This window comes from Vicia villosa, linkage group LG5 (genome assembly GCF_029867415.1).
Source record: "Vicia villosa cultivar HV-30 ecotype Madison, WI linkage group LG5, Vvil1.0, whole genome shotgun sequence".
Lineage (NCBI taxonomy): Eukaryota > Viridiplantae > Streptophyta > Magnoliopsida > Fabales > Fabaceae > Vicia > Vicia villosa.
The window spans coordinates 11,515,174-11,532,164 of NC_081184.1; the positions used below are offsets into that span (position 1 = coordinate 11,515,174).

Consider the following 16,991-nt stretch of genomic DNA (forward strand, 5'->3'; position numbering starts at 1 on the left):
GAGTTATTTGTGAATTCTTTATGATTTATATGTATTTTATTTAATTATTGTGTGTGAATAATTTTTTTTAATAGGCAACGATTCTATTAAAGGGAGCATAAGGGATACTCCACCCGATTACATGGACGAAAAACCTTCCTCCAAAACAACGAAGAAGAAGAGAAACCAAACATGAAACAAGAGACGAAATTACAAAAGGAGCATAACCAAAAACACGCCTAAACGACTAAAAAACCAACAAAACAAACCCGGCCAAGAAACAACACGACACTGACAGATGGAACACTGCCAACCACCGCTGCTAGGGGTGTATTTCCTATAGATAAAGGTGTGGAGAATAAGTCATGGCTTGTTGGAGTTGATAAAAATTATTTAAAATATTAATATTTAGAATAAAATGTATTTTAATTAAATTATTTAAAAGAGTGTGATGAAGGTGTGGGACCTTGAGACGAGAGTGTGAAGAGTAATTAGGAGTTGATAGGATTTGTTTAGAATTACTTAATAATGAAAATAATAATAGTTTATTATAATTTATTTAATTAACCGAATAAATTGTGATTCTTGTATGAATATGTGGGTCATCAAAGGGTTTAGGGAGAGTTTGGTGGGTTAGTAAAGTAATTAAAAGCAAATAAAATTTAAGTAATATTTTATATAACTTAATAATTAAATTAATTAGAAAATAAGAAAAATAGAAGAAATTAGAGTTAGTAGAGCAATCAGGGATATTTTGGTGAATAACAGAATAAATTAGGGTATTGTGGAGATAAAAAATTAAAAGAGATTAAGTTTCTAATAATAAAGGATCATTAGAGAATTTTTTGGATTAAAACGTGAAAGTATAAGTTTTGGAGAAAGGGGCAAAGGTGTGAATAACAAGTCTAAGGTTTAAGGAGGGAAGAAACAAACTTGACTAGGGAGCTTGCTTGCTGAAAATCTAAGTTAAGCGGGATAATAACCTTAATAAAAGGTATATGCATGAGGGGTATGGTAGAGGGGTCTTTAACGGGCCAAGTTGATGTGCATAAGGTATATCCTTATGTACGGTGCATAAGTCTCGTACGAGTAATATTTAAATTGTTCCGAGTAACATTTTAGTTAGAAACGAGTAATAATATCATAATCCATGAATAATATATGCATTATTTCTACACATTTATTAATTATGAGTAATTATTAATTGTGACTAATGAGTACACGAGTAATATTTACACAATTCTGAGTAATATCAAATTTTAACTATTTTGAGTAATATATTTATTGTTCCGAGTAATATTTAAACTATTTTGAGTAATCTGTATATTATTTTGAGTAATAAATATAATACTTTGAGTAATATAAACAATATTTGAGTATTTATGTACCGTGCATAAGGATATACCTTATGCACATCAACACATCCCGGTCTTTAACCTCCAATAGGATATTTTCGTGCACGATGAGGTGTGGTTTTTCTGTGTTGAAATTGTTGATGTTTTTCTCTATTGATGAACTTTTAAAGGTTTTAGAATGAACATGATTTTCGAAAAAAAGAGGTTTTAATGTGTGAAAATTGATGAAATCATGCACTATGAATATGTTATGATATGTATGTTGTGTTGTGGATCAATTTTGGGTGCTGAGAGTGAGAAAATTGGAGTTCAAATATGAACTTCATGGATGGATTTGTATTTTGTCTGTCACGTCCGCGCTCAACACAGAATGTCATGCTGAACGGTGGAAGGCGCGCTCCGCGTGGAAGTTGTTGTTTTTTTATTGATGCTTTAAGTCAGACTCATCTTAGAATATAAGAGGCAGAATTAGGTTCGAATACGGTTTTTGTCATAACTTTTTATCCATAAGTGCAAACGAGGTGTGGTTCGAAGCGTTGGAAAGGTAACGCGATTTACCATCAGGTGAAATTGGTTTCAGGGGTTGAATGTGTCGTGATAACATGAATAATTGATGATAATTGTGCGTATTTGTTGATTTTATATTGTGATGATGTTATGATGTTTGGAAATATTAATTATAATTGATTAATAATGTAAATATTGAATATTAATGATGTTGTAAGTTGTAATAAGTATATGTTGTTGTGTGAGCATGATAGTTAATGCTGTTGCTATGATGTTGACGATAATTATGATGTTGTTTTGTATGTTGTTGACGATGATTATGATGTTGTTATGTATGACGTTGATGATGTTGTTGAATATAATGTTGATGATGATTATGATGTTGTTGTGTTATGATGTTGGGAATAATATTGATGTTGTTGATGTGATCAGGGAATAATGGTTTTAGTAGGTAGGAATATTATTGTTGGGTCAATGTTGTTTTGTTTATTGTCGGGATGGGACTTTAAACATTGTGATGTTGTTGCATTGACGTGTTTTGACATGAATTCATGATGTCGTTATTGTTGATGAAATAGACAACTTGCAATCTGAGCATGGTGGATTAGTGACTTATCCCAAATCCGAGCAGGGTGGATTCGGGGTTGGAGTAGGGTGAACCTAGTTCGCTAAGGAACATTTTGATGAGTTGGTACCACATGCATATGCATCGAGTTGTATAGTCGAGTTGTATTACATAAATTAATTGTATGTATAGTGTCTATTTGTGTGTGATTGTTGAGATTTGACGTGTGAATGTATTTGTGATTTGTTATTATGCAATTGTTGCAAAATATGTATACATGTTGATACTATATATTGCAGTATGTGTTGCGTACGCTGTTAATTTGATTTCTCACCCCCTTTGTTGTTGTTGTGGTTTGTGCTTCTCTTCGGAGTGTAGACAAGTAGATAACTGAGAAGCTTCTTAGAGTGGGACACGGGGTTATTCTTCTTTTCCTTTTATTTTGCGTTTTAGAATACGTGCTCTGACAAGTAACACTAGGAGAGCATACATTATTATTTTGTTGTTTATGTTTTGACAATGAGAGTTAGATAATATACTCTTAACAATTTGATGTTGCTAAATATTAAGGCCTTTCCTAGTTATTTTTGTTTCAATAAAGTGTTTCATAAAAATTGTTTTATTATGAAGCATACTTAGTTGATGAAATTACGCTGTGATGATACCCTAAGTAAGTGTGAGCATGCGATGATATGTATTAAATGTTTTGTTTTAAATTTATAAGTGTTACAGAGCAGGTGATTATTTTGAGTATGTGTGACACCCTATGTCATTATGTGGAATATCTTTGAATTATTTTGTTATTTTTTTGTGCGAGATTTAGGGTGTTACAATGTGTGGTTTAAAACCTTACATAATGGATCCATTAACTCTTGGAAGAAACTGCATGATGAGTTTATGACTCAGTTTACAGCCCGGAAGCGGAAACCCAAAACAATAGTTATCTTCCGTGCGATCTAGGATATGAAGAGAGAATTGTAAACATGATGGCAAAAGGATAATTGTACAAGTGAAGAATATAGACATGTTATATATTTTTAATAAAATTTACAAAGAATTCTTTTGATAAAAAACCTCAAATAATAATTTGGTTTAAACTGTTTTCATAAAATATTAATTTAGGTATTTTATCTTTTATTATTAAAAAAAATAATATTAAAATGTGAAAAATCACATAAATTAAAGCAATTTTATATAAATTTTCATAAAAATTATTTTTGAGATATATTTTTTTAGAAAAATTATGTAATTTTGACTAAATTTTACATAATGTATTTTTTGTTATTATATGTCAAAATTAGTCTTTTAATTTATAAAAAATAAATTAGTTTAAAAACTTTAATTATTTTGAAAAAAGTTTTCATGTAAATCATTTTTAAAATACAAATAAAAATTCATTAAACCCTTTCAAATTTTAAAAATACATAAAATATTTTAAAGTATTAAAAAGTATCTTAAATTCATTCAAATTCAAACTGATTTTTTTATTGTGAACCAATACTTTTTATCTGTAAGATTTTTAAAATTTTTTAAGACTTAAGTCTTTTAAACTTCATCTTCCATTTATTCAAACCTATTTCTCCGTTAAACCAAACTTGAGAACACCATTCCTTTCGTAAACGAAATTTGAAAATATCATTTCTTCCATTAACAAGTTTCAGAACTCCATTATCTCCTCTCCAACTTGAATAAGGCAAAGAAAACATAGGTTCAAGCTAGGAATGTTAGTTGTTGTTGTGTCAAGTAAAATTTGCAATGTTGTTGTATAGACCTAATGTTTACGATTTTAATAATTTTAGTTTTGTTGTTGTTTTGCTTGTTGTTGGTGTTTTGTTTTTGTTGTTGTTTAGATTTCATGTTCAAAGATTCTATCAGTTAGGGTTTTACCACAACCATTCACGAGATGGACGAGTTTCGCACCTTTGACACATAGTCTACAATTTTTTCGTCTTCTCCCATTGACAATAATTCATATTGTCGTCACAAAGTTTGCAATTTAATAACTTTGACTTTCTCACCTCCTTCATAGTAGTTGACAATAATATCTCATGTTTTCTTCGTTGATTCCACATGAGATATCTTGTCGAAATTCACTGAATCTACCGTTGATTAAATGCAATATGCATCCTTGTAATCTTTCTTCTTCGCATCCTTATGCGTGACTTTCTGAGCATCGGTTGCATTTTGGACAAGCTCAAGGACGCCACTGTTAACCATTTTTAGGGTTTCATGGAAGCCGAACAAGGATTGCATTTGTTTTCTCCATCAGATCCAATTCTCGTCGCCAAGGATTGAAAGAGAATTCTGAATACAGTTTGTACCAATCATCTCTGCAGTTATTGCGATTCACGTTCCCTGGAAACACGACAGTCATCGTGAAGTTCTTGAAAACAAGCTCTAGGTACCAATATGTTTAGTGCGTGAGACACCTTTAGTGATGAGAGAAAGAGAGAGAATAAACCAATAAGGAGTGATATTATTGAATTGTATTTTACAAACTGAATTATAAACTATGTCTATTTATATATAATCAACTTGCACCCTAAGTAGACTAACAACCCCTAATTGAACATGGGCTTGGATTACTCAATTTGGATTATATCTTATATCTCAACAAAGATTACCTCGATTTAAACTTTTTCATTAATTAAAAACATTTTTTTTTAAAATCTCAAATATCACATTTAATATTCGCGATGGACAATTTAAATATTTATTCCGTTCTCACAGAAGATGTCACTCGTTCTAAATTCAATAAGACAAAGTAGAACTGATAACAAATAGGGATTACGAGCTAAACAACCCAAATAAATAAATATTCAAAGTTTAGAACAAATCTAGAATCTATGAAGGGTCGTGAGTATCCTCAGCAACCTTTCATAAAAGGTGGATAATGATTTTTCTTTGTGATGTTGAGCTCATACTTTACTCTTCTTGTTATAGGTTTGAGTATCTCTTATATTTGCTTTAATTAATTTTATTTATAAAAAACAATCAATCCAAAGAACAAAATAATAATTAAAAGATTCACACACATGTATTATTTATCCACTAGGCCTTAATAATTTTTTTCCACATAATGATATTGCTAAAATATATTGATAGTTATTAAAAAAAAATTGTTCTTCCATTAATATAGTTCATTTGATAGTTACAATTACATTTAATTATAGAAGTCTATATTTCAACGCACAACATTTACTTGTTTATTTTTAAGGTGTTAAATTTTGACTACGATAAATAATTGATTCTATAATAAAAAATTTACCTTAGCCAACACTCTATTGAGATATAAATTATAGGCACGCTATATTTTAATTTTTAAAAAAAATATTATAAATTTCTTCGATTGAGCTAGAAATTAAGAGGAAAGTATTGATCAACCCCATTTGAATCTTAGTAATAGTAGTTTAGCGCATTTTATTTAGTTTATTTTTTTATTATGACCTATTCTTCAAACTGTGCTAGCAACCGAGAAAAAAGTCTTAAAAGGAAGATAATTTAAGTTCTATGTTAGTGACATGTTTGTCTTCTTTTGATAGAAATTAAAGTTTAAGAATGGGTATACATTCAAAGAATTTAAATTTAAATAAAGCACGACTTATACATCTGTTTTTTCTTTCTATTTGTTTGCGTTTCCTTTTTTTACTTTTTTTGTCCACTGAAGGATTTGGACTATTAAAGGGAAAGGTGTTTATTGATATCTTTATCTACGCCATATACTTTTCTCCAAATTCAATAATTTTACTATATTTTTTTTGTATTTTATTGTCTTGTAATATTCATATGTACTTTAATGAAAATGTTTATATTTTTCAAGAATAAACCAAAAATAAAGAATCTATCACAAGAAAGCGTTCAAGCTTTTTTCTATCAATTAAAGTTGAATTTAATTGATATGCACAAATGTAAAATAAGTTTTATATTGACATTATTTCTACCATAAAGCTTTTTTATAAATAAAAATAATTTAATAAAAAAATATTTTTTATTTTTGGGTTAAATATATAAAACATCCCTATAACGTTAGCGAGATTTGATTTTAGCCCCTGTATGAGTGCACATTTTGTACATCAAAAACAAGCATTAGGGGTAATTAAGTTTACAGTCTGAATCGGAAGTGGTTAGGAATCCAGTAGTGGTTATGCCTACTGTCGAGAAGGTTTTACAGGATGATAATCTTGATGTAAGGGGTATTTTTGATGCAGCCCTTGATAACGTTAGAGGATGTTCACAGATTCCTCTTCGAGGAATTAAGCCTGGAGGGAACACTAATACTGAGCGAAGGAATTCTGTATCTTACAGCTTGAGGGCGAATGACTCAGAGCTCGGGTCCGCTTTTCAGGGGACGGAAAATAACAGTTTTAGCTCTCCTAGGCCGGTGCTGGAGGGCCATAATTCCGCTGGCAGTGAAGCCTGTTCCCGGACGGTCCTGCTGCCAGTTTTGTTAGCGAACGAGGAGGACCAAGTTTTGTCGTCAAGGTCTGTTGTACTGTGGAATGTGGGGGTTTTAACTCTTTGAGGAAGAAAATTAGGTACAGGTCACTGGACGAAGTGGGCAAACAATGTTGTAGCAGCAAGGCAGGGGGCGGAAAATCAGCAAATCTGGCTGTGCTCACGTTCAAAGCAGGCCTAAGTTTATTACCGCTATTCCGCCGGGCATGAATCTCGAAGACGTTAATGGTGGTGTCTCTTCTATGTGCTATGGAAATCAACAAAAGGAGTCGGACATTTGTAGGAATAATAATAGACAATGGGATTTTCTTAAAAGGGATGTCGGAGATAAATTATTGGAGGCGATTGAGGCTTTGGGGGTGGTTGATGAGAAAGGTAGGAACAATCTTGCTAGGAGGATTGAGGATTTGGGAAAGGGAAGCAAAGAATAATTGGTGAGTAGGAAGGAGCATAATAATGGGGTTCAATGATTATCGGTTCCTTGAATATTAGAGGGGGAGCTAATGCGCTCAAAAGAAGGAGAATTAGTTCTTTGATCAACAAAGGAAATGCGGATATTTTTCTTTTGCAAGAAACTAAGATCCCCAATATGAAAGAGGATTATGCTAATAGTTTTTGGAGAAACTCGGAGATTGGTTTTTCTTTTTCTAACTCGGAGGGGCGGTCGGGCGGTTTGATTACGCTTTGGAAGAAAAGCATTATGGATGTTTTGTTTAGTTTTAAGGGGGAAGGTTTTTTGGGGTTGAAAGTTTGTTGGAAGGGGGATCCTTATTACGTGGTTAATGTTTACTCTTCTTGCGTCTTGACCAAGAAGAAGGCCTTATGGGAGAGATTGCTAGACTTGATGAGAATCTACTCCGACGGGGAATGGATAATAGGTGGAGACTTTAATGCTATAAAGAATGGTAGAGAACGAAAAGGGAGAGTGGGAGGTAGTTACAAGAAGGAGACGGAACTCTTTGCGGAGTTCATTCATAAGAGCTCTTTGGTGGACATTCCGTGTAAAGGGAAGAAATTTTCGTGGTATAGCGAAGATGGCAAGTCCATGAGTAGGATTGACCGTATCTTGTTATCCAATGCGGTGGTGAATCGGTGGGAGGTTATTGGTCAATTGATTGGCGATAGAGATATCTCGGATCATTGTCCAATTTGGATCATGTCGGATAAATGTAATTGGGGTCCGAAACCGTTCAAGTTCAATAATGAATGGTTTTCCTTCGATTCTTTTATTCCTTTTGTGGAAGGGGAGTGGAAGTCTTTGAAACTGGAAGGAAGAGCCGATTATGTTTTGAAAGAGAAACTTAGAATTTTAAAAGATAAACTTAAAAAGTGGAATAAGGAAGTATTCTGTAAGATTGATTTAAAATAGACAAAGGAGTTCAAGATATCAATCTTGGTGATGAAAGGTTAGCTTCTTTCCCTAATTCTAATTCATATCATTCCTTTGAAGAGAGTGTGGAGGCTAGAAAAGAGGCATGTAGTAGTTTTTGGCGGAACTTGAGAATTAAAGAGAACATGCTTCTTCAAAAATCTAGTTTGAAATGGCTTAAAGAAGAAGATTCTAATAGTGGTTTTTTCCATAAGGTGATGAAGAGTAAAAGAAGGAATAATCATATCGGTCCGATTCTTGCATCGGGTTCCTTGGTGGAGTCGGTGGAGGAGGTTAGGGAGGAGGTTTTCAAACACTTTGGGAACAAGTTCATTGAATCGGAGGAGGTTAGACCGGTTTTAGATGGCATTTCTTTCAAGTCTATTAGTAGTGAGGAGGCGAGGGATATAGAGAAACCTTTTCTTGAAAGTGAAATTAAGAAGGCGGTGTGGGAGTGCGGAGACACTAAGAGTCCGGGGCCAGATGGTTACTCTTTTCTCTTTATCAAGAAATGTTGGAGTTTTATTAAAGAAGATTTCATCAATTTCTTTAATTACTTCTTTCTTGGGAAACCCATCTCTAAGGTAATCACTTCCTCTTTTTTAACTTTAATTCCGGAGTCTAACAATCCGATCGAATTAGATGATTATAGACCCATTTGTCTTGTTGGTTGCATTTATAAAGTGGCGGCGAAGTTATTGGCGGGAATATTAAAAGGGGTGTTGAATTCTATTATTTCCACTTGTCAAAGTTCTTTCGTTCCCGGTAGGCATTTGTTAGATGGGGTTATGGTGGCTAACGAGGTGGTGGATTATGCGAGAAAGGAAGGAAAGGATTGCATTTTATTCAAAGTGGACTTCGAAAAAGCTTACGACAAGGTTAGTTGGAATTTTTTGAGATATATGTTAAAGTGCATGGGGTTCGGAGAAAAATGGTTGAAATCGATGGATTTGCTTGTCTTTAATAGTAATATGTCGGTGTTAGTGAATGGGTGCCCGACAAAGGAGTTTGTGGTGAGTAGAGGTTTAAGACAAGGTGATCCTCTTTCTCCTTTTCTTTTTGTTATTGTGGCGGAGGGATTGTCGGGTCTTGTGAGAAAATCTATTGAGGTGGGGCATTTCCAAAGTTTTTCGATTAATGGATCTTGTTCGGTGGATATGCTTCAATTCACGGATGACACCTTAATTGTACGGGAGAGTAATTGGAATCATGTGTGGGCTTTAAGGGCGGTGCTTCGGGCCTTTGAACTTGTGTCGGGGCTTGGAATTAATTACCATAAAAGCAAGTTGATAGGTATTAATTCTAATATTCACTTTTTAGAGGCGATTTCTCATTTCTTCTCTTGCAAATTAGAAGATAGCAACTTTTACTTTCTTGGTATTCCAATTGGTTTCAATCCGCGGAAGCTACGTGGTATCCTCTCTTGGCTAAGTTAAAGAATCGTTTGGAAGGGTGGTCGAATCGATTTTTAAACTTAGGTGGTAGGATTACTCTTCTAAAGTCCGTGTTGAGTTCCTTGGCTATTTTCACTCTTTCTTTTTACAAGATCCCGAGAAAGGTGGCTATGAAGATCACTAGTATACAAAGCAAATTTTTATGGGGAGGGGTAGAGGAAGGAAGAAGGATTCATTGGGTAAAGTGGGATGATGTCACTCTTCCAATGCATAAAGGGGGTCTTGGAGTCAAAAACATTAATTTGTTTAATATGGCTCTTCTTAACAAGTGGAGATGGAGGATTATTCAAGGTCAAGACTCTTTGTGGTTTAAAATTTTGCAATCGCGGTATGGAGATATATCCTCCAATATGTTCGGAGGAGGAGGAAGTAACAAGAAAGCTCCAAAATTCTCTTTTTGGTGGAAAGATATTTTAAAAATTATTTCTTATTCTTTCCATGATCCTATTGTTGATTCTTGTAGGTTCTCCGTTCATAATGGATTTTCAACCCCTTTTTGGGAGGCTAGGTGGTTGAACGTTACTTCTTTGAAAGATTTGTTCCCGGATTTATACGGCATTTCTCGGTTAAAGTTTGTGTCGGTAGCGGCCATGGGTGGTAGGAAGGACGGAGTGTGGGTTTGGGGAGATCTCGGTGTGACGGTGTTAGAGGTGGGAGAGCTTGGCTTGGAGGCGGATCTTGCGGTTTTATTAGGGCTTGTGGAGGGTTTTAAAGGTTGGAAGGAGGGAAAGGATTTCGTTGAGTGGGACTATTCCGAGGATAAGGTTTTTACGGTTGCATCTTGTTACACTTTCTACAACAATCTTCGTATTCATCATGGTCCACCTAATAGGAATGACGAAGCTTTTGGGTTGTTGTGGAAATTGGATGTCCCTTTCAAAATTAAGGCTTTCGGTTGGAGGCTTTTTCTTGATAGGCTTCCGGTGAAAGATTTGTTGAAGACCTGAGGTATTTCCATTCCCTTGGATGATTTAAAGTGCTTTTTTTGTAGTAATTGGTTGGAATCTAGTTCCCATTTATTTTTTAGTTGTTTGGTGGTGAAAAATATTTGGAGTGAGATAGCTAATTGGGTTGGTAAAGGGGATAGAGTAGAGAGTGAGTGTTTGTCGAATTTTTTGGATTGGCACTTGTTTTTTCATAGCAAAAAAGTTAAACATAGGAAGTTGGGAGTGGTGTGGCTTGCCACCACTTGGACCATTTGGTTGGTTAGGAATGGTGCTTGTTTCCGGAAGGAAGTTTGGAATGTGAATAATACCGTTTGGAATGCTAAGCATTTAGCGCGGAGATGGTCTTTTTGCGGGAAAATTACGCACCCCAATTACTCTTTCTACGAGTTTTGCATGGATCCCTTGCATTTTTTGTCGTAGCCGTAATTGGTTTGTAATTTTCTTTTTGTCGGGTTTTTCCCGTTTCCTCGTGTAAACAGGTTGGAGAACCCTTAGTTCTCCATTTATTAATATATCTTGCTTACACAATTTTTTTTTTTGATTTTAACCAATTCCAAGAAAATAAAACAAACTGCTTGAGTGTCATTAGTTATGATTAATCATGCTAAGTGACACGTTTGATGTACTCAGATTTTGGAAAATCAAACGATTCTCATCCGATCAGAGACGTTTCTGACTGAAGACATCTTCTGATAACTGAGGTTCTGATAAAGATAAATTGACAGCAACATGTGAATTTTAAATGTAAAAGAATAACTTCTGTCGTACCTTTTCACTTACCTCTTTCTTCAGAATGCGTGTTGATCCTTTCTTAAAGCGTTCTGGTGAGCTGGCTTCTAATGCTTGTGCTGGCTCTTGATGAATGTAGAGGGCTTCTGATCTATATCTTTCTTGAAATTCCAGAGGGAATTTCGCTTCTCTATCGTATTTATAAAACTCAGCCTTTTCTTTTTCTATGAGCTTGTTTTTGACCATCCAACTGATTCCAACCGCTAGGATACCTCTAGGTTTCTGAACAAGATCATTGAAGGATAGAAAAACACTTAGAAAGGGGGGGTTTGAATAAGTGTAGCTTTAAAAACTAGACAGATAAAAATAAATTGCACAGTTATTTTTATCCTGGTTCGTTGTTAACTAAACTACTCCAGTCCACCCCCGCAGAGATGATTTACCTCAACTGAGGATTTAATCCACTAATCGCACGGATTACAATGGTTTTCCACTTAGTCCGAAACTAAGTCTTCCAGAGTCTTCTGATCACACACTGATCACTCCAGGAACAACTGCTTAGATACCCTCTAAGACTTTTCTAGAGTCTACTGATCAACACGATCACTCTAGTTACAATCTGCTTAGTTCACTCCTAAGACTTCCTAGAGTATTCTGATCAACATGATCACTCTAGTTCCTTACAACTTAATGTAATCAATTCTAAGAGTTTACAAATGCTTCTTAAAAGCGATAATCACAACTGTGATATTTCTCTTAACGTTTAAGCTTAATCTCACTAAAATATTACAACAGCAATGTAGTGAGCTTTGATGAAGATGAAGATTCTGAGTTTTGATTTGAACAGCGTTTCAGCAAGTTTGATATAAGTTGTTTTGGTGCAGAATCGTTAAAATCGTCAACCTTGCTTCTCATCAGAACTTCATATTTATAGGCGTGGGAGAAGATGACCGTTGAATGCATTTAATGCTTTGCGTGTTCCGTACAGCATCGCATTTAATGTTATACGCTTTTGTCAACTACCTCGAGCCTTGTTCACGCTGTGTCTACTGACGTAGCCTTTAATAGCTTTTAACGTTCCTTTTGTCAGTTAGCGTAGCTTGCCACTTGTACTTTCTTCTGATCTGATGTTTGTGAATACAACGTTTGAATATCATCAGAGTCAAACAGCTTGGTGCATAGCATCTTCTGATCTTCTGACCTTGAAGTGCTTCTGAGCGTGATACCATCTTCTGAGCTTCAGTGCTTCTGATCTCATGTTCTTCTGATGCTTCCATAGACCCATGTTCTGATTCTGCTTCGACCATCTTCTGATGTCTTGCCAGACCATGTTCTGATGTTTCATGCTGAACCATTTGAGACAAAGCTTCTGAGCGCTGAATTATGCGTACTCTTTATATATATTTCCTGAAAGGGAAATTGCATTGGATTAGAGTACCATATTATCTTAAGCAAAATTCATATTATTGTTATCATCAAAACTAAGATAATTGATCAGAACAAATCTTGTTCTAACAATCTCCCCCTTTTTGATGATGACAAAAACATATATAAATGATATGAATTTGCGATCAGAAAGAATAGACGGCAAAAGACAAATTACACAGCTATAGCATAAGCATATGAATATGTCTCCCCCTGAGATTAACAATCTCCCCCTGAGATAAATAATCTCCCCCTGAAATGAATACTCGAAGAACTTTAATAAAAGACTTCCCTGATTATTTCGGTAGAGACGATCATATAAGCTTCTTGTCTTCAGAGAATTCATAGCTTCTGACTTCTGCTTCCATAGGACAGCTTCAGAACTAGAATTTCCTTAGATCCTTAGAACACTCACAGCTTCTGATTCCTGCTTCCATCTAGGACAGCTTCAGAACTTGAATTTCTTTGATCTTCTGAACATTCACAGCTTCTGATTTCTGCTTCCATTCAGGACAGCTTCAGAACTTGAATTTCTTTGATCTTCTGAACATTCACAGCTTCTTATTTCTGCTTCCATTCAGGACAGCTTCAGAACTTGAGTTTTCTGGATCTTTAGAACATTCGCAGCTTCTGATTTCTGCTTCCCTCGGATAGCTTCAGAGCTTTGAATTTCTACCAACATCACTTCATGCTAGATTTGTATCAGAACATTGTTGAATGTACCAGAGCATCATCTGAGCATCTCTACATCCTGAAATGTTACAGAACAAACACTAAACGACAAAAGTCAGCATGAACGAGTTAGAACATAAGATGTATGTTTGAACACATTATATGAATCAGAGCCATATAGGCTGAAATAATGTATCAGAGCAAATAATGTATCAGAGCCATAACATTATATGTATCAGAGCAAATAGAATTTTGTCAGATCAAATAGACAAATATGGATCAAATTCTATTTCCAGTGCTTCTGATTCATTTTTCTTTCTTGCTTCTGATTTCTGAAGCTTGACAGCACTCAGCTTGCTTCAGTTTCCATGGTTTTGCTTCTGTGTTTGCTTTTTGCTTTGAAGATTCTCTTCACTTCTTTATACCTGCAAAACACTTAAACCATGTAGAACTTGCAGTTCTTGTTAGTGAATGTGTGGGAGCTTTACCCAGCAACTGATAGATTAATCAAATCATTTATCATTTATCTTCTCCCCCTTTTTGTCATAACATCAAAAAGAATATTTCAAAAGATTTAGATGCATAAAAACGACAAATAAAATGAAACACACGGAGAAAGAAGATGATTTCATTGAAGTGCAAACAGCAGGTATAGAAGTACATGAAGATAAGAAAGATCAGATGCACAAAGACAGATGCAACGAGAAGAAAGAAACACCACAGACTCAATCTAAGATGGCCCTAGTCTTGACAAGATCTTGGTCAGCATCTCTTGAACCATATTGTTGTGTCCTTCTTGCCTCACCATGAAAGCACTATACTGATCATTGAGTGAGCTTTGCTCATCCTGTCTCTTCTGAATTTCTTCTAGAGTCCTTGCAAGACGAGAAGATTCATCAGAAGAAGCTTCACGGCTTTCAACCACAGGAATAGCAACATGATCTGTAGCTTCCATGGATAGATCATTTGCAGGGATTTCCTCAACAGGATCTGATTCAGCAACATGATCTTCAGCATCTGCTTCTTGCATTGAAGCATCTCCATATTCTGCAGCAGGAATTTCCGAGTCTCCATTCTCAAGTGCCTGAAGAATGGCAGCTAGATTCCTTGGAGCAGAAGGACCTTCAACTACTGGTGGGTCAACAACTTCTGGAATGACCAAGCTTGGGTCTTTCACAGACGGGTTTTCCCTTAGATAGTCAAAGAGAGTCTTGAAATCTCCTAGCAGAACAGGATGATCAGGAACAAAGATAACCATATCCCTGCATGGATTTGCTTCCATTTCAGCAGCCAGTCTTAATACTTCCAATTCATCCACAAAGGGCTTCTCCTCAGCAGCAACACAATTTCTTAGAGGATGATAGTATATACCATTATCTTCCTCCAGAAGGTAACCAGGGTAACCAGGGGCAGCAGCCACTAGTCTTTTCTGTACTCCCATTGCTTCTACTTGAAAAACCTTGCGAAATCTTCCCCAGAGATTTCTTGTAGAAACATCATCCAGACCATTTAGGAATGCATCCTTCAGAAGGTCTAGACTGCTAATCACCTCAAGTCTGAAAAGTTCCAGGTAGGTATAGGGTTCAGGTTCAGGCGGATTGAAGGTGAGTTTGTAGTCAGGATAGAGAAGACAGTAAGGTTCGGATTTTTCTGTAGGTAAGGGATGGGATATAGAAGTTGGAGGTACGGTGGATGAGGAAGAAGGGATATCTGAGAGAATGATTGATGAGGATGGAATATCAGAAATGATAGATTGAGACGAGGATGGAGTGTTTGTAAAGGGAATTGGTGAGAGAGGTTTATCAGAAGGAGTTGGGGGAAGAATACTTAAAGGTGTGGGGTTTAGAATGGGAGAGGAGAAGGATGATGGAGAAGGATTTGGTAGGGTGAAGTTTACTTTTGGTTCAGATGGAGGTGATTGGAAAGATGGTTTAGGGACAGAAGGAGGTGGAGTAAAGACCTTTCTGGAGATTTGTACAGAAGAAGAAGAAGATCTGGTTCTGCGAAAGGAATCTCTGATCCTTTTATCTCTTCGTTCTTTAGAGTCCACCTTGTCAGGATCATAGGTGACCCTCAACTTCTTGGCTCTCTCAGCCTCATCTTCTTGTGCCTTTCTTTTTAGCCTTGCCTGACGTTCCTTTTTATCCTTCTTCAGAATATCATCTTTGGATGGAAGTACTCTGCCACGGATCCAAGCAGGATCAACGTCTGATTGCTTCCTCACACAATCTTCCAAGTAAAACTTGACAACTTGATCAAGTTCTTTATGATACAAAGATATGAATCCTTCAACAGCAATTCTTCTTGACAGAATGTCAGGAAAGCTTGTGCACATAACAGGTACATTCTTAATGACTTCCAGTCCGAACAGATCAACACCATTGAAGATGGGACCTTGAGTTACTCCAAGAGAATGCGAGGCATTACGATTTCTGATGGAGTCCACCACTTTGCTTTCAATCAGAATGTCTGAAATCATCCTTCCGAAAGGAATGGTTGTTCTTGGAATATGAGGGTACTTCGCCCTTTCATCTTCTCTTGACTCAAAAATAGAGGTTTTCAGATTCTCAAATAGAATATGAGAGATGTTGATCTCTATCTTTTTGCCAATGCAGAAAAGAGTATACTTGTGAGTCGGACTGATGTAGGAGGAGCAGAGCATCCTTTTTCTATGGTGAAGAGAACCCAGAATAATCTCAGCCCATACTTTATAAAAAGGCTTTAAGTTGCCCGTAAAATGAGAATCAGTTCCAACAACCGTAGAGATTTGTTTTTCAACTGAAGTCCAGTCAACTGTATGGGGTTGAAACTCAGACCAACCTTCTTCATCATCAAGATTGTACAGCTTTCTGATGAGTTTCTCAGTGATAATCACTTCATGCCCTAGCACGAATGAAATGATGGCAGTTGGGGTAACTGTTGCATGTACCCAAAAATCCTTTACAAGTTCAGGATAAATTGGACCAACCAATCTATCAAGATATTTAGACCATCCTTGCTCAAAGATTCTTGCATCACACTGAAAGCCATTTGCTTTAAGGTTGTTGACGTCCACAGCCGATTCACATAGAACTTCCAGTTCTTTCGTGGGTATTAAGCATGTTTTCAATGGAGCATCATTTTTGCTTAAACGGTTCTGTGTGGAAGTGATTCTATCTTTAGAGATTGATGAACGAGAAGATGGATTCATTATGATAATGCTTTGAGATCAAATCAAGAACTAGGGTTTGAAGAGAGATGCAACGAAGTGAATGCACAAAAGAGAGAGAAAGAGAGAAAAAAAAAAAGGAATGAAGATGAAGCGGGTTATTTAAAAGATTTAAAAAGAAATCATTATGCATTTAATGAGAAATGACATTAGGAGAGAGAACACAGTAAATGAAATGATTTAATACAGTTACCTAGGTCGGCGTCTTTTCAACTGCACGCTTTGTACAAACCGTACAGACACGTGTTCACCATCAGATAATAGATGACAGCTGTAAATATCAGAGAGATTTTACGCCTTCAGATTTAGATCACTGCTTCTGATCT

The 16,991-nt window shown here is 35.7% G+C and overlaps 1 protein-coding gene across 1 annotated transcript; it reads left to right on the forward strand.

The window, feature by feature from the left end:
• The first annotated feature begins 7,450 nt into the window (after positions 1 to 7,450).
• Positions 7,451 to 8,230, forward strand: LOC131604201 (uncharacterized). Its single transcript, XM_058876661.1, has one exon. The coding sequence runs from the start codon at positions 7,451 to 7,453 to the stop codon at positions 8,228 to 8,230; it is 780 nt and encodes a 259-aa protein (XP_058732644.1).
• The last annotated feature ends 8,761 nt before the right edge of the window (positions 8,231 to 16,991 follow it).